General features: G+C 40.7%; 1 protein-coding gene across 5 annotated transcripts in view; it reads right to left on the reverse strand.

Moving 5' to 3' along the window:
- Window positions 1-26,809, reverse strand: part of CHRDL1 (chordin like 1) — a 114,916-nt gene that overhangs the window by 29,252 nt on the left and 58,855 nt on the right. For 2 of the 5 annotated variants that reach the window (XM_057537897.1, XM_057537895.1), the window contains exons 5-6: window positions 21,612-21,757; window positions 20,080-20,173 (exon numbers count right to left, since the gene is read on the reverse strand). The exons of 1 other annotated variant lie outside the window; for it this stretch is intronic. In XM_057537897.1, the coding sequence (XP_057393880.1) occupies window positions 20,080-20,173; window positions 21,612-21,757 (240 nt within the window). The remainder of the gene's footprint in view (window positions 1-20,079; window positions 20,174-21,611; window positions 21,758-26,809) is intronic. 2 more of the 5 variants (XM_057537898.1, XM_057537896.1) reach the window with 1 other exon arrangement.

Here is a 26,809-nt window from a genome sequence, read left to right on the forward strand (position 1 = left end):
TAGATACTGCAGGGTATAAACAGTCATATGGGCAGAAGTTATCGCCAACTGGAGGGAACGGCATTTGCAAAGGACCAGAGCTTTGGAAATAGCAAGTCACATAGTGGACACAGCAAGCAAGGTGTGGCTTGAGTGGAAACTTCAGAAGTGAAACAAGAGAAAGGGGGCTGGTGGAGAGATAGAAAGGAAAGGAAGGAGGGTGGGAGGGAGCAAGGGAGGGGGACGGGTTGTTGAGATAACAGGGTGGTAAATAATTCCTGTATGGACTTCGAAAAGAGGCTGAAGACTTCATATTTGATCCCGTTACCAATTTTTAGGTAGAGGTGCCTATGGTATAAATGATATTTGTGGAAGCTTATCCAGGCAAGGGAGTGCTGACTGGTTGGGGAGCAATTGGAATCTGGGAGGCCAACCAGGAAGCTATTGTAGTAACATGTGACGGGCCATGAGAATCTAGATGGAGAAGAAGGGGTGAATCACACTACGGCAGATAACAAGAAAATGATAAGACCCTGATGGAAGATTTGGTAAAGGAGGAGGAAGGCAAAGGAGAAAGTATAAAATGACTCTAGGGTTGCAATCTGGAGAGCTGGGGAATGGCACTGCCCTCGACAGTGATTGAGTGGGTATGGACTTGGATTTACTTGTGCCATTTTAGCTGGCAGTGGTGGGTCTAAGCTATGTCCTGAGCCAAATGAAAATATGGGACCAGAGAGAAGATTTGAAACCAGAAAAGATTTGCCAGCAAAATGGCAAAACAAAATGTAAATGCTATAGTGTGTGATTTCAAGCCTAATCGAAGTAGCCGAAAGAGAACAAATAACAAAAGAAAAATGAGAGAATAGCTCTCCTCATCAAATGCCCTTTTTAAATGTAGATTTAATGATTGGTATTGACATGAAATGTTTATTCAGCATGACCTTCTAAGAAGTTCAATTTATTGCATTTAGACCCTAGAGTCTTAAAAGGGCTTTTAAAGAGTATCTTTAAATACTTAATAGTCCAGACAGAATCTTAAAGCAATATAGAAGCATACAGTCCCTGTTAAATAAGCAGAGAGGCAAGATAGCAAAGCAACGAGGCAAGTCAGTTACCACACAGACTATTAAATACCCTGTAATACAAGTTCAGATGAATGTGTCATAACCACCTAAGCATTTGCAGACAGTTATGTGTACCTAAATTTGAACTATTTCACTTCATCAAAAACTACTGGAGCCATTACTTTGTGTGTGTGTGTGTGTGTGTGTGTGTGTGTGTGTGTGTGTGTGTGTATTCTCAAATAGGAACTACTAGTATTTTCATTGCCTTTGAGCTTTCAAAGTCTTCAAAATGGCATTCTCTAAGCTTGCACGTTCTATAAGTAGCTGCTAAAGGTTTCAACATTTTAGTTATTTTATACATGAACCATAGTTAAACTTGAATTATCTTCTTAGATGTTCACATTAGTGGTTCTTTAGACTGGGGCAGGGTCTATCTGGAGAGCTGAAAATAGGTCTGTCCATTTACAATCTTATACCTTATACCTTAGATATTATAACTTAGATATACATACATAAAATACATAAAAGAAAAAAGTAGGCACCAAAGCCCTAAAAAAAAACCTGTTTCTGTGCTTTTTTTTCCCGATTCACTGGACAAATTATCTTGAGTGAGAGGAAGCCTCTTTTTTCAGCCAAGTCATTAAAAAAAAAAAAAAGAAAAACAATGATTCTAATGGAGACAGATGGATTCTAGTTAATTCCGAGAAGCAACAAGATGTAATTTTAACCAATTTTTAAAACCAAAATGAAAAACAACTCTAGTGTACTGTATGTCAAACAATATTCATTTAACCTTAAAAGCCACATGTGTTGTTTATTCAAACCTCAATTATACTCTGAGTGGTACCCTATGGAGATGGAATGGCTTGGCTTTCTGGTAATGGGAGAAATGGAGAACAAGTATTTGAAAAATGGTCAAGAGCTCGGCTAAAATTCAGACTGTTTATAACTCCCATTGCTCCCATTAATCTCTGGTTGGCCGGAGCAGGTCACAGAAGTAAACCCTGTTCTCTCAAAAGGACTAAGTGTACAATGAGATTATGAGATACCATGAAGATAAACCTCAGACAGCAAAACTACGCCAGCATGTGGCCACTTCTGAACCACAGACAACATCATAAATAGGGTGCCCATAGGTCCCGATTTATCTGGGACAGCCCAGTTTTATGCCTGTTTCTCTGGCAGGCATAATTATTAAGATTGCCTCTCTCACTTTCAAAAGTGTCTCGGTTTGGAGGATAAATTATATGGTTACTCTAATCATAAGGCAGAGAGAAATTTTAAATGAATCCCCGAGACAGGGGGAAGTGATCTCCGTGACAAGGGAAACTGATCTCTGTATTTTCAGAGGAACAAGTTGAAATCAGCAGAATCAAGGCAAACGGTTAAGGGTTTTTGAGGAAAAGTGGGAGAGGGCAAAGAGGAAGAAACTAATGGTGAAATCTCCACCTACTACGTGCCAGGTTCCCTGGTGGGCCACTTTACAGCCAGTACTCAATACCCAAGCTGGAGATGAAAGAGGGAATGGAAGCAGATGACTCTGGGGAGGCTTCCATCAAATATCTACTTCTACAAATTCTGTGGAGAGGGAGCAAGCATGATGAAATTTGAGGGAAGCTTTAAAGAACACTGGTATAAGGATTCGCCATTGGTAGACATGTGAGCTCCCAATAATGATATATAGTATTGAAGAAGCCCTCCAGTGTCTCACAAAGTGGACAGTCATTTTTTTTAGAAAATACCTCGTTGTCAAATAAAGCACTTTATTGCCTGGGCTGTCAATACAAGCTCTTAGCATTTTAAACAAAATATCTGCTTGAGAAATACTAAGACACAGACAAGGGAGGTGGGGGGACTCCTGGCCACAGTGGCAAGCCAAATCCAAAGAAGAGTACTAAAGTATCTAGAAGAATCAGAAATGTGTGTTTTTTTTAAAGTGCATTGTGAGAGTGCATATGTTTGCAGGAAGGCATCATGGGAGAGGGAATAAAGAAACTTAGACAGTGCCCACGACCCACATTCTGCTCTTTCAATGGAGATGTGGTTAAACAGATCCAAGTTCATGGTTAGAAATGGGGTCTTTGCGTCCCGGAGTGGTCCCAATGAATCTGCTGGAAATGTTAGCACATCTGGCCCCTGGGAGCACAGTCATCACAAAGTCTGCTCCTCCCAGTAGCCTCAGAGTTAGGAGTGCCGGAGGTTGCTTCACATCCCCAAGCCGAGACGCATCATAGTAATAACGGCGAAGAAAACAGCCTGGAGCCAGACTGCGTGGGTCCAAATCCTGGCTCTGCCCCTTCTCACCTGTGTGACTTCGGGCAAGTGAATGAACCTCTCTGTGCCTCAGTTGATAAAATGGAGACAGTAATACCTATCTCATAGGGTTGTGAAGATAAAATGAATCAGTATATGCAAAGAGTTTAGAACAGCGCCTGGTACACCGTTATGTCAGTGTTAGCTATTATTCCCCCTCCCTCTTCTTCCCATCCTTTCCCCCCACTTCTTCCTTCTTCTCAAGAGTAGCTTACATAGGGGAAAACCCAACTTAAGGGACCCTCACAAGGGTACTATGCATTTAACAAAGGAAAGCGTCTGTGTTAAACAAACAAGTGAAGCCTAGCAGAAAGAGAAAATTTATGCCCACACCTAGAAAAGGAACAATATCATTTCTAAAGTCAGGGTCCTGGAGATAGCAAAAGCATTAAAATGGCTGCAGAGATTCCTTCAGCTCATTCCTTCTAAACTAATGATTAGATTTCTCATCATTATGCTAGTCCTCTCCTCCTTTTCATCTTTATTTAGAAAAGGAGTTTGCGTTTTAATTAAACCTCTTTTCCTCTCTTGGCTTAAAGTAATGCTTGAGAGGACAGATATCTGCTTCTTTGGGAGGCAGTGCAATTTACATACTCATAAAGTGGAGTGGTAAAAATCCAAGTACCCAAATAAAGTACAGTCCTGTGCTACCACATTCATAAATGGAAAATAGCAAGCAGGATGGAAAAGGGAAACTCAGTGATCCACCAATGTTTACTGTCTTGTCAACCTGGAAATGAAAAGCAGTCAGTTTAAGGTCCTTCTTCTTTCCACTTTGGCTTCCTGGCCCCATCCAAAGAGGACTGGACTACTTGGTGGGAGCAGGAGACGTGGGTCTGGTTTTAATAGCCAAAGCTAAGGGAAAAGTGGATGTAGCTATTCCAGCAATTTGCTTAAACCAACTGGATAGTTATATCAATTTTCCACTTTGCCTGCGCCATGGAGACCTGGACTTTGTAAGTTCTTACAGTTATAATGTAGATAATATTCAAATATGATTCCTCTGCCTGACATCACTCTTCTTTCTCATGTTTCTTTTTCCTCTGTTTATACTGTCAGTCAAGAAATCAGATTAATTTCCACAAATGTTGAAGTCTAATTTCATGAAAACTATTCTAATAAGAGTAATGGGCATACCCAGCGGTGTGTTTCTGGGCAGTCATGGCATCCCTTGAAGTAGTTAGAAGGACAAGGCTGAAAGAAGAGTGGCTTTAACCACCCGTGAAGAAATAATTGCTCTGAAATGCTTCACTGGGAATTTCTTATTTTTATTGTAGAGCCAAACTCATATACACATGAAAAACCCTCCAACCCAGCAACAGGATGGGGCATTATTGACATTGACAGGATATCCCAGATGGCCAGTTAGGAATCATCACTCTTAATTTGTTAAACTCAGTATGAAAGTCAATGCTGTCCCATCCACCGTCTGAGGGGTTTTCTGTCCAAGAAGAAACATTCTAGACATAAAAGACATGCCAAGGAGGAACATGATGACCTCAGAGGGGTGGGAGTCCTGGGATAGTCAGCAAGCATGTGGAGGTGAATTCTGAGTGCAAAGGATGGAAAGAGAACAAAAACCACCTGAAAGTTTCCATAGAAGGAGAAAGCTTCCAGTTGGGGTTTAGAAGAAGAGGAGAGGTAGACAAGGATAGAAAATCCCTAAGATGGTCCCTAAGATGAACACGAATGATTCACTTTTGAAAAGGAATTACTAGTGGTAGTCAGATTCTTCTATAGCTATGAAAAGACTGGAGTGTTTCAATACATTTTGAAGTTTAGGTGACACATACAAAGTAGTGTTTCTCATTAGCAATGTTTCCTTCCTATCATTATGACCAGGAGATGGTAGTGTTTCTGTAGAAAATGTGGGCAAAACCAAAAAGAGCTCTAGACGGATATGTGAGGATCTATATTTGGAGTGTTATTTTCTCTAGTTTCCTGTGATTTTGAAAACTTTGAAAAATTTGGTAGATTTTTGTGATGTTAAAAAAATATCTCACATACCACTTCCCTCGAGATCTCTGGGTTCCAGCCAAGATGGCGTCTGAGGTGTAATTTTGCTGCTTTTTGGAAAGAGAAATCAAGAGTCTTACGTAAAATGGCAGTTGTCTTGAACACTGACAAATTGCTTTTAAACAGTTGCTTCCAGTTTCAGTCACCTTGAAGGAGTTAGCAAAAATGTCTCAATTTCATAAAAAGAGATTCAATTTTCATGCTGGGCTCACTGGAGATGTTTTGGATAAATGGGCTTGGGATGAGTAAATGGTGAGGTCAGTTATTTCTCCTGCCTCCCTAGCCAGGACTGCACTTGGAGTGCTTGTCAAAAGCTTTTCATAACTGTGGCTCTCTTTCCTTTTAACAAATCCATCACAAGCTACATACTTAATACTATGCTAGGGGAAACAGAGGAAGAAGATGGTCCTTTCCTTATAGAGCTTCCCAGTTGAGGAGCCAAGATCCATAAAACAGTGAACAATACAAGAAATATTTTTAAATGCTGTATTCTACAATCAGACCAAGCCCTGAAAGTGGTCAAACAAGGAGACCAATGAGGACTAGAGTGATTAGGTAAGGCTATTTAGAAGAGGTGCAATGTCAGCTGGGGTCCTGAAAGAAGGGTAGAATCCTAATTGGTAAAAGAGAGGTGGGAAACTATTCCAAGCTTGTGGGGAGTAAGAGTCAAGAGAGGCACAGAACAGGAGGTAGGATCAAGATGGCAGCATAAGAAGATCCTGAACTCACCTCCCATGGGCATACCAAAATTACAGCTACTTACAGAGCAACCATCTCTGAGAGTGACCTGAAGACTAGTAGAAAAGATTTTCCACAACTAAAGATATAAAGAAGGAACCACAACAAGACAGGTAAGGGGTTGGAGATGCTGTCTAGTTGGGACCCACGCTCCTGGCAAGGTGACCCATAAGTGGGAGGGATATAAACACAAATGTCCTACCCAAGGAGTGAGGGCTCCACATTGGACTCCCCAGCCCAGGGTTCCCACACCAGGAAGACAAGCACTCAAAACATCTGGTTTTGAAAACCAGTGGGGCTTACATTTAGGAGAGCTGGAGGGCTGAAGGAAACTGAGACTCTGCTCTTAAAGGGTGTGTGCAAAAATTCATTCACTCCAAGTACCAGCACAGAGGCAGCAATTTGAAAGGCACCTGGGTCAGACCAACTTGCTGATCTTGGAGAGCCTCCCAGAGAGGCAGGAGGCAACTGGGACTCCCCTGGAGACATAGATGCTGGTGGCAGCCCTTACTGTAAGCTCATTCTACTGTGCTGATACTGGCACTGGCAGATACCATTTTGGAATCCTCCCTTTAGCCTCTTAGCGCTGGGGACCACCCAACCCACCAGTGCACCCATAGCAGTCGTGAGCCGCCAGGTTGCACAACCAGCCATGCCTGAGGCCTGCCCTACCTACCAGTGTACCTGCAGCATTAAACACCACCAGATTGCACAGCCAGCCAGGCCAGGGGCCAACCATGCCTGCCAGCGCACCAGTAGCAGTTAGCCTTGCCACAACTGCATGTAGCCCATACAGGGGACATCCCTGGATCATCTGGCTCTGGTGACCAGAGAGAACCATGCTGTTAGGTCCCATAAGACATCTTTTACATAAGGCCATTTCTCCAAGATCAGGAGACATGAAGTCCCTACCTAATACATAGAAATAAACACAGATAATTAGGCAAAGTGAGGAGACAAAGGAATATGTTTCAAACAAAAGAACAAGACAAAAACTCAGAAAAAGATTTAAATAAAATAGAGATAAACAATCTACCTGATAAAGAGTTCAAGGTAATAATCATAAAGATGTGCACTGAACTTGGGAAAAGAATGGAAGAAAACAGTGAGAACTTCAACAAAGAACTATAAAATATAAAAAAAAAACAATCAGAGCTCAAAAATACAACAACTGAAATGAAAAATACGCTAGAGAAAATCAAGGGTAAATTAGATGATACAGAAGGATCAGTGACCTGGAAGAAAGAGCAGTGGTAATCAACCTAGCAGAACAGAAAAAGAAAAAACAATTTTTAAAAATGAGGATAGTTTAAGGGACCTTTGTTACAGCTTTAAGTGTACTAAAATTCACATTAGAGGGGTCCCAGAAGGAGAAAAGAGTGAGAAAGGGGCAGAAAACTTATTTGAAGACATAATGGCTGAAAACTTCCCTAACCTGGGGAAGGAAACAGATATCCCAGTCCAGGAATCACAGAGAATCCCAAAAAAGATGAATCCAAAGAGATCTACTCCAAGACATATCATAATTAAAATGGAAAAAGTTAAAGAGAAAATTTTAAAGGTAGCAAAAGAAAAACAACTAGTCACATACAAGGGAAAGTTATCAGCCGAAGTTTTAGCAAAATTTGCAACCCAGAAGTGGGTGGCAAGATATATTTAAAGTGTTGAAAGGAAAAACTTTACCACCAAGAATACTCGTCCTGGCAAGGTTATCATTCAGAATTGAGAGATAAAGCATTTCCCAGACAAGCAAAAACTAAGAGTTCATCATCACTAAACTGGATTTACAAGAAATGTTAAAGAGTCTTCTTTAAGTGGAAAAGAAAAGGCCACAACTAGAAATAAGAAAATACATAAAAGAAAAAAAATCTCACTGGTAAAAGCAAATATATAGTAAAGACAGTGGATCAGCCACTTAGAAAGCTAGTATGAAGGTTAAAAGACAAAAGTTATAAAATCAACTATAACTAAAATAAGTAGTTAATGGATACACAAAGTAAAAAGATGTAAAATATGACATCAAGAACATAAAACATGGGGGGGCAGTAAAAATGTATTGCTTTTAGAATGCATTGAAACTTAAGTGACTATCAGCTTAAAACAATCTGCTATATATCTAGATCAATATATAAACCTCATAGTAATGACAAACCAAAAACCTACAATAGATACACAAAAAATAAAGAAAAAGGAACCCAAACACCACACTAAAGAAAATCATCATAGCACAAGGGAAGAGATTAAAAGAAGAAAGGAACAGAGAGAACTACAAAAACAACCAAAAAAACAATTAACAAAATGGCAATTAAGTACGTACCTATCGATAATTCCTTTAAATGTAAATGGTTTAAATGCTCCAATCAAAATACATAGGGTGGCTGAATGGATGAGCAGATAGAACTCATCTATATGCTTCCTATAAGAGACTCATTTCAAACCTAAAAACACATAGGCTGAAAGTGAAAGAATAGAAAAAAGATATTCCATCCAAATGGAAACAAAAAGAAAGCTGGGGTAGCAATACTCATATAAGATAAAATAGCCTTTAAAACAAAGGCTGTAAGAAAAGACAGAAAAGGCATTACGTATTGATAAAGGGGTCAATCCAACAAGAGGATATAACACCCACCAATATTTATGCTCCCAACATAGGAACATCTGAACATGTAAAACAAATATTAACAGACAAAAAAGGGAGAAATTGACAGTAATACAATAATAGTAGAGGACTTTAACACCCAACTTACATCAATGGATAGATCATCCAGACAGAAAATCAATAATGAAACACTAGTCTTAAATAACACTTTAGTCCAGATGCACCTAATAAATATATACAGAACATTTTATCCCACACCAGCAGAATACACGTTATTTTCAGATGCACATGGAACATTCTCCAAGAGTGATCACATGCTAGGTCACAGAACAAGTCTCAATAAATTTAAGAAGACTGAAATCATACCAAGCATCTTTTCTGACTAAGCAGTATGAAACTAGAAATCAGTTAAACAAAGAAAAGTGGAAAAAAACACGAACATGTCGAGGCTAGACAACATGCTACTAAACAAAGAAAATCAAAGAGGAAATTTAAAAATACCTTGAGACAAATGAAATTGACAACACAACTTTCCAAAATCTATGGGACACTTCAAAAGAAGTTCTAAAGGGAACTTTATAGTGATACAGGCCTACCTCAAGAAACAAGAAAAATGTCAAATAAACAATCTAACCTTACACCTAAAGGAACGAGAAAAAGAGGAACAAAGCCCAAAATTAGTAGAAGGAACGAATAAAGATCAGAGTGGAAATAAATGAAATAGAGACTTAAAAAATAATAGAAAAGATCAATGAAACTAAGAGCTGGTTCCTTGAAAAGATAAACAAAATTAATAAATCTTCAGCCAGACTCATCAAGGAAAAAAAAGAGAGGGCCCAAATAAATAAAATAAGAAAGAAAGAGGCGAAGTTACAATTGACACCACAGAAATACAAAAGATTGTAAGAGATTACTATGAACAATTATATGCCAACAAATTGGACAACCTAGGAAAAATGGATAAATTCCTAGAGACACAAATCTCCCAAAAATGAATCCGGAAGAAACGGAAAATCTGAACAGACCAATCACTAGCAGTGAAACTGAATCAGTAATCAAAAAACTCCCAACAAACAAAAGTCCGGGACCAGACAGTTTCACAGATGAATTCTACCAAACATGTAAAGAAGACTTAATACCTATCTTCCTCAAACTATTCCAAAAAACTGAAGAGGAAGGAACACTCCCAAATTCATTCTATGAGGCTAGCATTAACCAGACACCAAAACCAGACCAAGACACCACAAAAAAAAGAAAATTACAGGTCAATATCCCTGAAGAGCATAGATACAAAACTCCTCAACAAAATACAAAATGCCCACCCTTGCCACTTTTATTCAACATAGTAATGGAAGTCCTAACCACAGCAATAAGACAAGGAAGGGAGACTAAAAACATCCAAATTGGAAGGGAAGAAGTAAAACCATCACTATTTCCAGATGACATGATACTATAAATAGAAAACCTTAAAGGCTCCACCCAGAAACTCTTAGAACTATGGCATTTTTCACAGAACTAGAAAAAATCATCCTAAAACTTGTATGGAACCACAAAAGACCCAGTATAACCAAAGCAATCTTGAGAAAGAAGAACAAAGCTGGAGGCACCACACTCCCAGACTTGAGACTATACTACAAAGCTATAAGTAATCAAAATAGTATGGTACTGGCACAAAAACAGACACATAGATCAATGGAAAAAATAAAGAGTGCAGAAATAAACCCACACTTATATGGGCAATTAGTTTATGACAAAGGAGCCAAGAATATACAGTGGGGAAAGACAGTCTCTTCAATAAATGATGTTGGGAAAACTGGACAGCTACATGCATGAGAATGAAACTGGACCACTTTCCTACACCATATACAAAAGTGAACTCAAAATATATTAAAGACTTAAATGTAAGACCTGATACCATAAAACTCTTAGAAGAAAACATAGGCAGTATGCTCTTTGACATCAGTCTTAGCAATATTTTTTGGATCAGTCTCATCAGGCAAGGGCAACAAAAGCAAAAATAAACAAATGGGACTACACCAAACTAAAAAGCTTTTGCATAGAGAAGGGAACCATCAACAAAAAGAAAAGGCAGCCTACTGAATGGGAGAAGATATTTGCAAATGATATATCTGATATAGGTTTAATATCCAAAATATATAAAGAACTCACATATCTCAATATCAAAAAAAATAATCTGATTAAGAAATGAGCAAGGGACCTGAACAGGCATTTTTCCAAGGAAGACATACAGAAGGCCAACAGACACAGGAAAAGATGCTCAACATCACTAATCATCAGGGAAATGCAAATCAAACCACAACGAGATATTACCTGACACCTGTCAGAATGACTATTATCAAGAAGACAAGAAACAGTATGTGTTGGTGAGGATGCGGAGAAAAGGAAACCCTTGTGCACTGTTGGTGGGAACGTAAATTGGTGCAGCCACTATGGAAAACATATGGCAGTTCCTCCAAAAATTAAAAATAGAACTACCATACAATCCTGCAATTCCACATGTGGGTATTTATCAGAAGAAAACGAAAACACTAATTAGAAAAGATATATGCCCCCTTATGTTCATTGCAGCATTATTTACAATAGCCAAGATATGGAAACAACTCAAATGTCCATCGACAGGTGAAGAGATAATGAAAACATGATACACACACACACAATGGAATATTATTCAGCCATAAAAAAGAGTGAAATCTTGCCATTTGTGACAACATGGATGGACCTTGAGGGCATTATGCCAAGTGAAACAAGCCAGACAGAGAAAGACAAATGCCGTATGATCTCTTCTATGTGGAATCTAAAACACAAAACAAACAAACAAAACAAAACAAAACAGAAGCTGACCCATAGATACAGAGAACAAACTAGTGGTCACCAGAGTGGAGGGGGGATGGGGTATGGGTGAAATGGATGAAAGGGATGAAAGGGTACAAACTTCCAGTTATAAAATAAATAAGTCACGGAGATATAATACACAATATAGGGAATATATTCAATAATATTGTAATAACTTTGTATGGTGATAGATGGTTACTAAACTTATTGTGGTGATCAATTCATAAGGTACATAAATGTTGAATCGCTATGTTGTACACTTGAAACATATAATATTGCATGTGAAAAAAAAAGAGAGGCACATAAGAGGGCTGAAGGTGGGGAGGAACATGGCATATTATAAAAAAGAGAAGTGTCAGCCTAGTGGAGAAGGTGTGTGTGTTGGTGTCAGAGAAATGAGGATGGGTAGTGGGTTAAAGAAGGGTCCGATTGTTTGACAGAGGGCCTTTAAAAACAAGCTGCAGAACTGAGATTGGATAACATGGTAAGAAATGGTAGACACTGGCCAACATGATCAAGTAGTTCCTTAGGAAGTGAAGTCTGAACTTGAGTATATGCAGCAGATGCAGTGCAGGAAGGACAGTATAGATACTCCTACAACATAGGGTGGCTGGTTTCATGGTGGGACCAGAAGTCAAGGATCCTGGGAGGACAGGACTGCCACCAGTTATCCCCCCAACTTTTGAGTCAATCCTCCCACACCCTGCGATGCAGAGGGCAAAGAGGAATATGGTGTGAGTTGAGGCCGGAGAGATGGTCTTTAGAGTCTTCCTTCACCTCTCTGAGTAGATCGACTCCTGTCCATTACTGGCTTTTGTAACACCTTTCCTTTGCAGCATGTGGCACAGTTGCGATTTTATATTTACCTGTCTCGACATTTGATAAATGTCTGTCTTCCCCACTAAACTCCGCAAGGACCGGTTCCAGTCCTGGACTGTTTTGTTTACCACTGTGTCTCCAGTACCAGCACAGTGCCAGGTACTCAATGGTTGCTCGACAAATGTTTGCTGAATGAAAGAAGGTAGACATTTACACTCGGGCCTCTCTGAGCCTAGAAAGAGAGAGTGTTCCCCTGTGGTTGGGAATGGGTAGGTTGAGGCCTTGATGGGGAAAGATGGGCAGTGTGGTTACTCTCTTGGGATTATCTGCCTATACCAGTGTGCCACGCATGTCCTCTCTTTCCCTCTACCCCCCTGCAGGAGGAGGGGCTCTTGTCACACTCCTCTGGACGGCTCCCACCAAACAGCATAAGAACCTGGGACTCCAGAGCCAGGCCAACAATGTTAAAATTCTAGCTCTGCCACTTATTACCACGTATCCTTGGGCAAATCACTTAACTTCTCTGCCTCAGTTTCCTCACCTGTAAAATGAGGAAAATAATAGTCCCTACTTTGTTGTGAGGAGCAAATGAGCTGTTACACACGTAAGTGCTTAGACCCCTGCTTGGCACAGGGTAAGTGCCACATATGTACACTGCTTACCAAATGCAGGCTTGGCTCTCAATACAGCTGATAGCTTACCCAAAATATGTCTCCCTTGCCTAGAGTCCAAGAACACAGCCTTCCCCTTTGCTTTGGCAAGATAGGAAGAAGACAAGAAGCAGAAATGATCGACGGTGGAGGGAAGCTGGGTGTGGGTTTGGGTGTGAGGCCTGCCTGCCCAGAATGTGGCCGTGGTACAGTCTCTGAAGAGATTTTCTTCTTCTGATAAAGTTTCCCTTAAGGTTCCAGTGGCTGTTTGCACTATGCCTCCAGTCCAGATGAGGTTTGCTGAAATGCCAGCAATGACACACATCCTGCCAACACTCTCCTGACTGTCCTAGCCTCAAAGACACGTCTAAACAACTGAGGCTAGGGTTGAGATTCAATCCATGGCTAAGATTGCTGCCTGACCCAGGAAGAAAGGCACACATTAGTGTTTGGTGACAGTGCAGAGAGCCTGCTTCAATGGGGCCCTTTATATGAAGGTTTGCAAGTTCAGCACTCAAAAAGGTTATTTCTTCTGCAGTATTTTGCCTGCAATTAGGGCAGCCAGCATAGGGGAGAAGTGTGTCTGGGTTGCCTGCTGTATGAGTAATATGCTTATACAAGGTATACCTTTGTTAAAAACATCATTTCAACAGAAAAAAAAAATAACTAGGTGCTTCAGAAATAAGGACTTCAAAGGAGATTCAATCACATTATATGCAACTGAAACATACAAAGAAATTAAAGACAGAGAAAAAAGCATCAATTGTATGAAAGTGTAGGATTTAGTCTTTAGAGGGAAAGATGAAAGAGAATGGTTTATTTAGGCTGGAGAAGAGAAGGCAAAGAGAGAACTTAATGAATTGTCAAGTATGTGAAGGGGCAATACACGATCAATAATAACTAACTTTCACCCGTTGCTTCTGAGGACATAACAAAAAGAAAAGAAATTTAAATTGTGACAAGAGAACCGTTGAGAAGACGATTAGTCCCAGGATGTGTTGCCATGAGAAGGACTGGAAATATAGTTCTGTATATGGAGATTAAGTAAATAAAAAGGCAAGACTATCAGAGATAGAGAAGGTACAATTCTACTTAACCCCAGGGTAATAAATAGAGTCATTATTATATAAAATATAATAATGATCACTTGTTAAGCAATAACTCTGTATTGGACTTTCTCCTAGCTTCTATGTCATCTCAGTTAATTTTTACCACCTTTCCATAGGTTGTAGATATTATAATTATCATCTTCACACCTGAGAGAACCGAGGTCCTGAATAGTTAAGTGTCTTGCCCAAGGTCACATCACTAGCGCACAGTAGTTCTGCCAGGTCAAATCTATGTCCTTCTGGCTTCAGAGCCTATCTCCTTTGCACTATATTGCCGATTGGATGCAATAATATGTCTTTTTGCAGTTTCCTTTCTTTTATTAATTGTTCTTCAGTTTAGATTTCACATTATTTTTCCCCAAACAAAATCACCTTAGCCCAACAAATGGATTGTAGCGATTAGCTGGTTATATTAGTAACCACGTGTACACCTCTGCTAAGAATGAACTCTCCTGGGTGTGGAGAAAAGGGAACCCTCGTGTACTGTGGATGGGAATGTAAATTGGTGCAGCCACTATGGAGAACAGTATGGAGGTTCCTTACAAATCTAAAATTAGAGCTACCATATGATTTAGCAATCCCACTCCTTGGTATATATCTGGAAAAGACAAAAACTCTAATTCGAAAAGATATAGGCACTCCAATAGCTAAGATATGGAAACAACCCAAGTGCCCATCAACAGAGGATTGGTTTAAGAATATGCGGCATGTGGTTGAGAATCTGCCTGCTAATGCAGGAGACACGGGTTCGAGCCCTGGTCTGGGAGGATCCCACATGCCGCGGAGCGGCTGGGCCCGTGAGCCACGGCTGCTGAGCCTGCGCTTCTGGAGCCTGTGCCCCGCGACGGGAGGGGCCGCGATAGTGAAAGGCCCGCGCACCGCAATGAAGAGCGGTCCCCGCACCGCGATGAAGAGTGGCCCCCACTTGCCGCAACTGGAGAAAGCCCTCGCACGAACCAAAGACCCAGCACAGCCAAAAATAAATAAATAAATAAATAAATAAGAATTAAAAAAAAAAAAAAAAAAGAATATGCGGCATGTATATATACACACACACATATATACAATTCCATTATGTATATATAACGGAATATTACCCAGCCATAAAAAAGAATGAAATATTGCCATTTGCAGCAACATGGATGGACCTAGAGATTATCAAACTAAGTGAAGTAAGTCAGACAGAGAAAGACAAATACTATATGATATCACTAACCTGCAGAATCTAAAAAAATAATACAAATGAATCTATATACAAAATAGAAACAGACTCACAGACATAGAAAAAAAACTTACGGTTACCAGAGGGGAAAGAGGGTGGGGAGGAATAAATTAGGAGTATGAGATTAACACATACAAACTACTAACATAAAATAGATAATCAACAAGGATTTACTATATAGCACAGGAAACTATATTCAATATCTTTAATAATAACCTATAATGGAAAATAATCTGAAAATTATATATATATATATATAATATATAACTGAATCACTTTGTTGTACACCCGAAACTAACACAATATTGTAAATCAACTATACTTCAATTTTTAAAAATGGACTCTCTTCCTTTTGCAGCAGACTCAAATTAAGTTGGGGCAAAGATGAGAAAGGAGGCGAGGAACAAAATACCCAGCTTTACTGGCAGAAATGTCACAGCTGTACTGAGGGACAGTACACACACTGTGAGAAACAGCTATGGAAAGATCCAGGGCCTTATTGAAGCATAAATCAAATTAGGCTGCAACTAAATCCATAGTGACTTGTGAGGGCTGGTACAAACAGCATAGTAAAAAGGATGCATGTGCGGGTACTACGAATAAGGTAATTTCTTTGTAAAAGAAATATTAATTCGAGTGTGCTAAAGTGAGGTAGGGAAGAAAAAACAATGTGGAGGATCGGGAATGACAACAGGTAATTTCCTACTGACCATGAACCAATGTATAGCCAGTACCATCTACCACAGTCAATCAGTAATTCAGAGGAAGAAAAAACACAAATAATATCCTATTTGAGTAGCATCTAATTCAAACCATGACTAACTTTCTGGCAATATTTCCAAGCTAGTGTGCATTCATTCAAATAACACCTACTCTGTGCCCGGTGCAGTGGGGGGAAAAAAGATGAGCCCCAAATAGTTTCTGCCTTAAGGAGCTTACACATTAGTAGCGATGATAAGACATGGGCACACATAATAAAAGACAAAATGTGCCAGGGTGATAAACTCTACTGGAAAAGCACAGGTGAGGCCCTGAAGAGTCCGAGAGACGAGGGAGTTTACTCCTAAATGATAGGATTTAAACAAAAAAAGCTTCCTGGAGGAGGTGGCATTCGAACTGGCCTCTGAAGGAGAAGCAGGATTTCGGGGTGGAGAAACTGGAATGAAGGTGGGAAGGCAGAGAAGAGACAAAGGCCTTCCGGCTAGTATTTATTCAAATGTAACCTGAGGACCACCTGTGTTAGAATCTGAGGAGGCTGCATTTGAGCTAGGTCTTCAAGAACTGGCAGGATTTCCACAGGCAGAGATGGAGGAAAAGGATTTTCCAGAGAAAGGCAACATTCCCTCCTCTCAGGGTTACTGTACATGTTAGATATAACCTAGAAGCCATTTTGTCTCCTTTTCCTCCCAGCCTTATCATGAAATGGTTGCTGTTCATTCACCCCAAACTGGCTTGCCATATGGTTGGACTTAGATGCTCTGACCAATCAGAGATTGACATTGGTTACTCTTCCATTGGCTTACTCAGGTTTCAGACTTTTAATAGGCTCAATTTAAGTGTACTAAATTCAGATGTAAAACCATCATTTCAGGCCACTCCCAGTCATCTATGTGGTCTTAGGAATGGTTTCTCAAAGTGAAAGTCTATTGACCACCTGCCTCAGAATGGACAATGGGCCCTGTTTAAATGCACCTCCCAGGGCCCCTTCCCAAGGCCACCAAAACAGAATCTCTGCAGCTGTGCTCCAGGGATCTGAATTTCAACAAGTTCTCCAGGTGATTCTGAAGCACACTAAAGTTTGAGAGATATTAAGGGGCGGAGGAGAGAGTAAAGGCACAAAGGTAAGAGAACACAAGAGCAATGTGGGTAGAACCTGCGGTGCAAGAATGGAAGAATGTGGGCCTATAAAGGTAACTTGAGGCTAGAGCATGAAAGGCCTTCACTGTCAGAGTCGGGGGGTTGACAAGTATGCTGCTGGCAACAGGGAACCATTCATTTTAGTGGCAGAGTGGAGTGGTTAAGAGCCTGGAGTCCGGAGCCAGACTTCCAGGCTTCAAATCTCAGCTCTTTGCCTCACCGGCTATATGACCTTGAACAAGGATCTTAACCTCTTTCTGCTTCAGTTTCATCATCTATAAAAAATGCGGATAAGAATCACACTCCCCACACAGGGTTGTCATGGGATTAAATGAGTTCATATCTGTAAAGTGCACAGAATTGTGACTGGCATAGAGTAAGCACAATATGTGTCAGCATAAAGACTTCTGAGTAGGGGTGTAGCACGCTTAAGGCTATCTCTTTGAAAGATTAAGCTGGCAGCAATGTATAGGAGTCAATTACCTATTTGCTGCCAGCAAATCCTATAATCTTTTCCCTCTAACTCAGTGGCTCTCAACCTTGGCTGCACATTGGAATCACCTCCCTCACCACCACCCCCATCCCCAGTCTGGACATAAATTTACCAAAATAATTCCAATATGCACCCATAGCCGAGAACCAATGCTCTAAATGTACAGTCGTCCCTCAGTATCTGCAAGGAGCTGGTTCCAGGACCTTCATGGATACCAAAATTTAAGGATGTTCAGTCTCTTATATAAAGTTGCATAGTATTTTCATATAGCTTACATGCACCTCCCACATACTTAAATCATCTCTAGATTACTTATAATACCTAATAGAATGTTAATGCTATATGCATAGTTGGGAATACAACGTAAACACCATGTAAATAGTTGCCAGCACATGGCAAATTCAAGTTCTGCTTTTTGGAACTCTCTGGATTTATTTTTTTCTCTGATATGTTGGAACCATGGTTAGTTGAATCCGCGGACACGGCACTTGCAGATATGGAGGGCCTACTGTATTTCAAATTTGTCCAGTTTTCGTTATTAGTTCTCACTATATGCGAGACAGTGTCCTAGGTCCTTTTCCTGCATTATCTCATTTAAACCTCACAACCATTTGGAGGTAGGTGCTAACATTATTGTCACTGTAAAGACTGTTAGAAAGGTGAGTACATCCTGGCTCATGATCACCCAGCTAGAAAGTAGCAGGGCTGGGATTAGAATCAAGGCAGCCTGGTTCCAGAGGCCCCCAGTCTGAACCACTACTCTACACTGTGTCCCCAGACCAGAATCCCACTCTCTCATACCAGAGAGACTGCTAAACCCATCGTCCTGGTCTCTCCACTTGTCTTATTTCCTCCCTCCAATCTAGTCTGGACACAAGAACAAGTGAGATCTTTTAACACATCAACTAGATCATGTCATGCCCTGTGCACAACCTTCCAATGGGTTCCCAATGCACTTAAAAATGGAAATCCAAACCCCTTCCCATGGCCTTGAAGGTCCTGCATGGTCTGACTCCTTCCTGTTCACCTCTGCAGTCTCATCGCATGCCAGTTATGACCACAATCACTATATTCCTACCACACTGGTCCCTAGGCTCCTTGAATGCTATAAGCTCTTCCCTGCCTGGGCCTTTGAACTTTCTTTTCTTTCTGCCTGGAATGCTCTCCTCCCAGGACCTTTGCATGGATGACTCCTTTTCATCTTTCAAGTCTGAGCTTAAATGTCATCTCAGAGAGGCCTTTCCGACAATTCAACCTAAATGCCTTCACCTCTTATTTTCTATCTTGGTCCTTTGTTTATTTCCTTCACAGTACTCACACTGTTTATATTTAGGTATTTGTTTGCTTGTTTATTATTTGTCTTCTCAGGTAAAATGTGAGTTCCATAAGAGCAAAGAACATATCTTGGCTGCTATGTATGCCACATATGGTTGCACAGGTTGTGTCCTGCACAAGGGTGCCTCAGCTAAGGAGGTACATTCACAAGGATTTTCTGGCGAATGGCAGTCAAGTATCTTAAGTAAGGGGATCCTTTTTGTAAATCACATAAAGATGCCATATAGTCTAGCAGTGCCCTGTATGTCTACTATATTTACCACTATGTATCCAGCTTCTAGCACAGTGCCAAGCATATAGTAGACATTCAATAAGCACATTGGATGGAAGGAAAGAAGACAAAATTAGAAGGGAAAGCGGGAAAAGGGGGGGGGATATAGAGGACTGCTGATAGATTTGGTAATTTGAGAAGAGGCAATAAAAGAGAAATTAAAGGTGATTATGTTTGATCTTGGAGACCTAAAGAAAAAAAAATTGGTACCGTCATCAAAGAAATGAAACCCAAAGAAGAAAAAACTGGCTTGAGAAGATGATGATTCCATTTTGGATAAAATTTGAGAAGACGATGCCTTCAATTTTGCTTTTATTAAGTCTGTCACCACTTTACTGTGGGATTTAAAAAATACACCTACATCTGCCCTGCCTAATCTTCAAAATGGTCACATCAGTGCTTTGGGAGGCCCATTCTTCCTTTTCAGGCTGTGTATGGAAATGCCCTGTGTTTTACAATACAATAATGTAGGGGCCAAGCTAGGAGGGATTAAGGAAGGAGAGACAAAGATACTCACTTTCACATTAGATGACTCTCACCCCTCTCCCGCTGCTGCACTCCAGCCCAGCGCAGTTTCTTTCAGGGAGTGACCCTTAAAAGCAGTGCTTTTATTTTTTCCTTTTGTGATTGAAAGCACCCTTAGAATCTAAGGCTACCACAGAAAATTCCCTTTCCCTAGGACACTGGACAGGTATTTTCCTCTTCTAAATCTTGCTACTCAGGATGGCGGCACCTGGGGTCTTGGGAAACAGGATACCTACCTCTGCACACCCGGCAGCAGGAATCAGGAACAGAGACTGGGAATGCACAGGTTAACTTGGGGCAAGTCTTGAGACCACAGTACACATTGCCCTCCTGCCAAAGAGACACAGAATTAAGGTCAGAAGGAGCTGGAGTACGTGTAAAGGCTTTAGCTCAGTACCTGGGATGAGTAGGGGCTCAAACGTCCTTCCCCCATGCTCTTCCATAGTCAGTTATATGTACTTCCTAACTTTTATGACGCGTTATGTTTTTTCTATTTACTATTTCTCCATGCCAGAGACTAAGTCACAGAAGAGATGGCGATTCTCATCAGGCATGCTGGTCTAAGATGAAACAAAGTAATCAGTGTGAGGGCTGCCGTGAGCCTCCAAACCACCAAATACAGTCTTGCCCCTCCCTTCTCTGTCCATTCTGGTCCCTATCGTGCTTCAGCTGGATGTTGGGGTTTTGGGGGAATGCAGATTTGCCAATAGCTGCCTTCTGTAACACTCTCTAGAGCCTCCCTTCCAAAACAAGTAGACAAGCTCTTTGGGGTGATACAAAACTATAAAAGATCATCTGAACGGACAGCTCAGTCCAGCACAAGGCAAGGGAGAGGATCAGATGCACTTGCTGGTTATGTTTGTCCTTGCATAACGTTCATTCCCTAAAATTCTATGTTCCAAACATCATTCCTTGAACCTTGATCTTAGTTCTTAGAAGCATACTGTTCTGGAGCTAGAAGGGTTCCTGAAAGGTCATTAGGGAAGCATGGCTACAACCAACTTCTCCCAAACTACTGAGATGCTATATTTTTACTAAAAACCCCTAAGCAAAGAGATTCTTTAGCTTCCCTTGTCAATCCAGTGTTTCATACCCTTTATAGGCAGAAAAGTTGTTTCTACGTCTAACTTCATCCCCTCATACTTCAGCTTAAACACCCATTTTACTCCATTTTTCTGGTTCCATTTATTACATTCTCTGGGCCGCACAATTAGATGATGATGTAACCAGTATACCTTATTCATGAAGTATACAATTCTTTTGACAGATAATGTCACAGGAATCATCACGATCAAGCATTTGTCGAGAGACTTCTCTCATTGCAAGGCACCAGGAACTGACTGGTTAGTGGAATATTTCAGAGATGGGAACCAAGAGACACCCCACTTTCTTGTGAATTGGACTGAGTGGCCCCAGACGGTGCCAGTGGCTTTTCCACCCATGGCATTGCCAAGGCTTATCAAATAACTGAGTTCTTCAGATGAAGGCTCTGGTGGTGTAATTATTGTGAAAAGAAGTACAGATCAAGACTATCAGCTCATTTTTGTCCTTTTAAGCAGTCCTAAAGTTTTAAGACCGGGATATGACTGGGTCTGACCTCTTCAACAGAGTTGATCAGGGTTGATTAAGATCAGGAAGGCTCATGATTTAGATGCGATTCATCTTCCGATCAAGCACCCTACAGTGTAGGCTTAAACTAAAAGTACAAGTATGGAAGCGCTCTTATTTGGGTAGGGGAGAGCAGGGACATTAAGATACAGGGTCTTACCGAACAGCTGCACTGTGTGCATTGGTTGGGTTGCCGGTTCTGAAAGAGCCCTTCAGCCATGAATAGCTCACCGTGTTGGTAAGTGGTCCCGTTGTACTCACACGACTTGCTGGTCACCTTATTGTTCACTGGGGGTAAGGAGTCTTCTGGGACAGGGTGGAGAAAAACCACACCGAGTATTGGCATCATTGCAAAGAATTTCACAAATCCCAACAGCAGATGGGGCTGTACCACACAGAGGGAGTTAAAAATAGTCCCTAATTCAGTGGCTAATGACTTAAGATAATATTAAAGCAGCCAGACAGGAATAACAAGTGACACATGACTATCCATCCATTCCTTCAATTTGGGGGCATTTATTGAGCACCTACTACGTACCAAGCACTGTGACAGGCACTAGAGAGAGATCAGTGAAGAAGGACAAGGCCCCTGCCTTGATGGAGCTAACAGTGTTAGATGAATAAGGTATTAACTTGCCTGGAAGGAGGGAGTCTTTTCTGATGAGGAACCACCTATTATAACTACCCTGGTAACTGTACCCCCTCCCATGTTTTATAACACTTGGTATATGCTTGTATGCTTGCTCTAGCCTCTGGAGTCTTTGCTTCTTTTTAATCCCTCCACCAAGATTGCCCCTCCTTGCCACTCTTTTCCACCTATTGAAGTCCTGTCTGATTCTGAAGGCTCAGCAAAAGTCCACTTTCCTCCATGAAGCAGTCCCTAACAGCTCCAGCCCACGATCTGCACCTCTCAAAGCATCTGATGTCTGAAGCACACCATTTGGCACTTGAATACTATTGTAACTCATATTTGCGAGTTATAGTCACCTAGCCAACAATTTACAAAGAGCTTTCACATACATTATTACAATGGAGCCTCATAAGAACACTGTGAAGCAAGTAAGGCAGATTCTTATCTTCATTTTTCATTTGAGGGTGACAAGTCTCTGATGTTGAATGACTTATCTGAAGTCACAAAGGTAGGGAGTGATGAAAAAGGGAATTGATATCTGGTGCTCTGTCTCTAAATTCCATTTTTTCCTACCAACCCATATATACATTTGTATATATTGCTTTTTGAAGACTTGGGACTCTGCCTTACACGTGTCTTTCTCCGTGGAGTCTGGCACAGGGTTGCCATGTAGCAAAAAGGTCAATGCACTTGGTGAGTTGACTCTAAGTGAATGGGTTTGAGAAGTCTTTTCACTGGGCTTCCTTAAAGTACATGCTGTGCACACACATACACACACATATACACACACCAAATATCAATGAACAAGTGCCCAGGTTAAACTAACCATCAGTGTACAAATTAACAATAGATACAAGCAGAGCTTCGAAAGTATGTGGTGTGGGATACTGGAAGAACAGAAATTAGCGGAGTTGTGTGTTTCATTAGAGGGAGGCTGAAAAAGTTAGACCATCCTGGTAACTCTTCTATATTGTTGGTGGGAATGTAAATTGGTGCAGCCACTAGGGAAAACAGTATGGCGGTTCCTTAAAAAATTAAAAATAGAGTTATCATATGATCCTGCAATCCGACCCCCGGGCAGATATCCGGAGAAAACTCTAATTTGAAAAGATACATGCACCTCAATGTTCATAGCAGCACTATTTACAATAGCCAAGACATGGAAACAACCCAAGTGCCCATCAACAGACAGTTGGTTCAAGAAGATGTAGTATAGGGACTTCCTTGGTGGCGCAGTGGTTAAGAATCCGCCTGATGGGTTCGAGCCCTAGCCCGGGAAGATCCCACATGCCGCAGAGCTACTAAGCCCATGCGCCACAACTACTGAGCCTGGACTCTAGAGCCCACGAGCCACAACTACTGAGCCCACGTGCCACAACTACTGAAGCCCATGCACCTAGTGCCTGTGCTCCGCAACAAGAGAAGCCACTGCAATGAGAAGCCCGCTCACCACAACGAAGAGTAGCCCCCGCTCGCCGCAACTTAGAGAAAGCCGGTGTGCAGCAATGAAGACCCAACACAGCCAAAAATTAATTAATTAATAATTAATTAATTTAAAAAAGATGTGGTATATATTTGCAATGGAATATTACTCAGCCATAAAAAAGAATGAAATATTGCCATTTGCAGCAAGATGGATGGACCTAGAGATTATCATACTAACTGAAGTAAGTCAGGCAGAGAAAGACAAATATTATGTGGTATTACTTATATGTGTAATCTAAAAAAAAAATTACTGTACAAATGAATCAATATACAAAACAGAAACAGACTAACAGACATAGAAAACAAATTTATGGTTACCAAAGGGGAAAGGTGGGGGGGAGGGATAAATTAGGAATATGGGATTAACAGATACAAACTACTATACATAAAGTAGATAAGCAACAAGGATTTATGGTATAACACAAGGAACTATGTTCAATATCTTGTAATAACCTATAATGGAAAATAACCTGAAATATAAATATATATATACACACACACACACACACATATATAACTGAATCAATTTGCTGTATACCTGAAAATAACACAATATTGTAAATCAACTATACTTCAAAAAAATTTTTTTTTAAAAAGAGACCATTCTTTCTTTCCCATCACTCAAAACTATAATGAAAATGAGTCCATTTTATGGTGGGTAAATTATACCTCAATACAACTGTTTGAAAAAAAACAATGAAATTGTTCTCAGGATCTCATTGGAGTGCATTAATGTACTCAACAAGAGATGGAGAGAAAGCAAGAAAGAAGAAGACAAAACAGAATCAAAGAAAAGGAAACCAATTATGGTTATGCTTAATGCTAATTTTACACAAGAAATTTATCTTAACTTCTTCCTATTTATTATTATTTCATTCTTCTAAGATCCCTAATGGGGTGAGGGGAGAATTATGAAAATGAGGCTACTCATACCTCAAAAGGTTTGGTCCATGTCACACAGCTATTAATAGAAGAGCCAACTAAGAAATATAGTTTTCCTGCCTTGAAGTTTCCTGTTCTTTTCACACAGTGGGTGTCAAAACTGGAGGGCAGAAAGGAAATGAAATCAGTCCCTGGAAGAGATATCTGCATTCTCATGTTTATTGTATCCTATGTTTATTGCAGCATTATTCACAGTAGCCAAGATATGGAGACAACTTAAGTGTCCATCCCATACCCCATATTCGTGGATGAATGGATTAAAAAATTGTGAGATATACATATATATATATATATATATATATATATATAGATAGATAGATATTTATATAACTCAGCCCTTAAAAGGAGATCCTGCCATTTGCAACAACATGGTTGAACCTGAAGGACATTATGCTAAGTGAAGTAAGCCAGTTACAGAAAGAAAAAAAAAACTGCATTATCTCACTTAAATGTGAAATCTAAAAAAATTTGAATATATAGAAGCAGAGATTAGAATGGTGGTTACCGGGGCAAGGAGGTGTGAGAAATGGGGAGATATTGGTCAAAGGGTACAAGGTTGCAGTTATGTAGGATGAGTAAGTCTAGAGGTCTAAAGTATAGCATGATGGCTATAGTTAATAATACTGCATTGTATACTGGAAATTTGCTAAGACAGTAGATTTCAGGTGCTCTCATCACAAAAATAGATGGTAACCAGGTGAGGAGGAGATGATGTTAATTAGCTTAACTGTAGTAATCGTTTCAATCTGTGTATGTATATCAAATCAGCATGTTGTATACCTTAAATATATACAATTTTTACTAAAGAAAAGAAAGTTTTTAAAAACTGAGGGGGGCAGGATCACTGAGTCATAATCCCAGCTTGGGTACCCACTTCCCATAACCTTGAACAAGTCACTTTACCTCTCTGGGCCTTGACTTTTCTATCTAAGAATAGGATATGGAACTCAAATCTCCCCTTGCATCTTTGGAGGGCTAACACAGCATGCAAGGAACTCCAGAGGCAAGAAAAGCCACCTCGGACTCTACGCGCTCCCTTCCCAGATTTTCCAAGGTGGCTGGGCTTCTAACCAACAATCCTTGGAACACATTCTGTGTTCCTGGCCAAAAACTGGCAGAAAATCAGTCTGAAGCAAGGCTGGCTTCAGGACCCCTCAGGGGAATGCTACAACAGAAGTGACCAGGTTGCATCAAATCCCACACAGCACCCCGAGGAGGAGTGGAGGAAGGACACTGTCGGGTAAGCAGACCAGCACTCAGCCATCTGACTACAATTGTGTTGCCAAAAGGAACTGTTCCTTCTCCCCCATGAGGGATGATCTTATATGTAAGCAGAACTATAATTTCTGGGGTGCTCAGAAAACACTCCCTTATCCTAAATGTCTCCTACCACCTTTTCTCTCACGGATGCCTAAAATGCCATCATTAGAAGTTCATTCTTTTGGATTAGTGATTGCCTTTTGGCAATCAGATTTTATAATCCCAAAACTTCTCTGAGAGGATACACATTGTCAGTAACATCTCAGTGTGAATAACCTTGTGACAGGCTTTTTTCCCCCTTCAGAGCAACTGGCAAGTTTTACCAAAATGTGGTCCTTTCCCACTTCCTTTGATACACCATTCTCTCCCCTCCTAGTACTACCCCTCCTCCCACCCTCTGGAACCCAACATCCTCATGCTGGTGGCTCTCTTCTCCACTCTCCCTACCCTCAAATTTCTACTTCCTTAGTGGGCCAGTTCTTGGCTAGTCAGAAGGGCCACTTGTAAGTCAGCTCCCAGTTGAGATAAATGCAAACCTGTCCAGAGCTCCCAAGTATGGTTGCTAATCTCCTTGACTCTGAGCCCTCCCTTCTTTTGCCATTGCTATTGTTACTCAGGTTCCTAGTTTATTCTTGATGGCTGAGCCTGATGCCAGTGTTTCCAGTCTGGTTCTCTCTCATTCTAGTGGTGTAGTCCCAGCATAGCCACAGTCCCTTCTGGAGGTGGTGGTGGAGAGGGTAATATGGACATGAAGGTAAAGGGCTTGGAAGAAGAGGTTATGTTCCCTTTAATTCCCTTGAGACAGACAGACAGACAGACAGACACACACACACACACACACACACACACACACACGAATACTATTCAGCCATAAAAAAAAGAATGAAATCTTGCCATTTGCGACAACATGGATGGACCTTGAGGGCATTATGCTAAGTGAAATAAGTCAGACAGAGAAAGACAAATACTATATGATCTCATTTATACACGGAATCTTAAAAAAAAAAAAAAGCTTGTAGATACAGAGAACAGATTGGTGG

The sequence above is a fragment of the Balaenoptera acutorostrata genome, chromosome X, assembly GCF_949987535.1.
Source record: "Balaenoptera acutorostrata chromosome X, mBalAcu1.1, whole genome shotgun sequence".
Lineage (NCBI taxonomy): Eukaryota > Metazoa > Chordata > Mammalia > Artiodactyla > Balaenopteridae > Balaenoptera > Balaenoptera acutorostrata.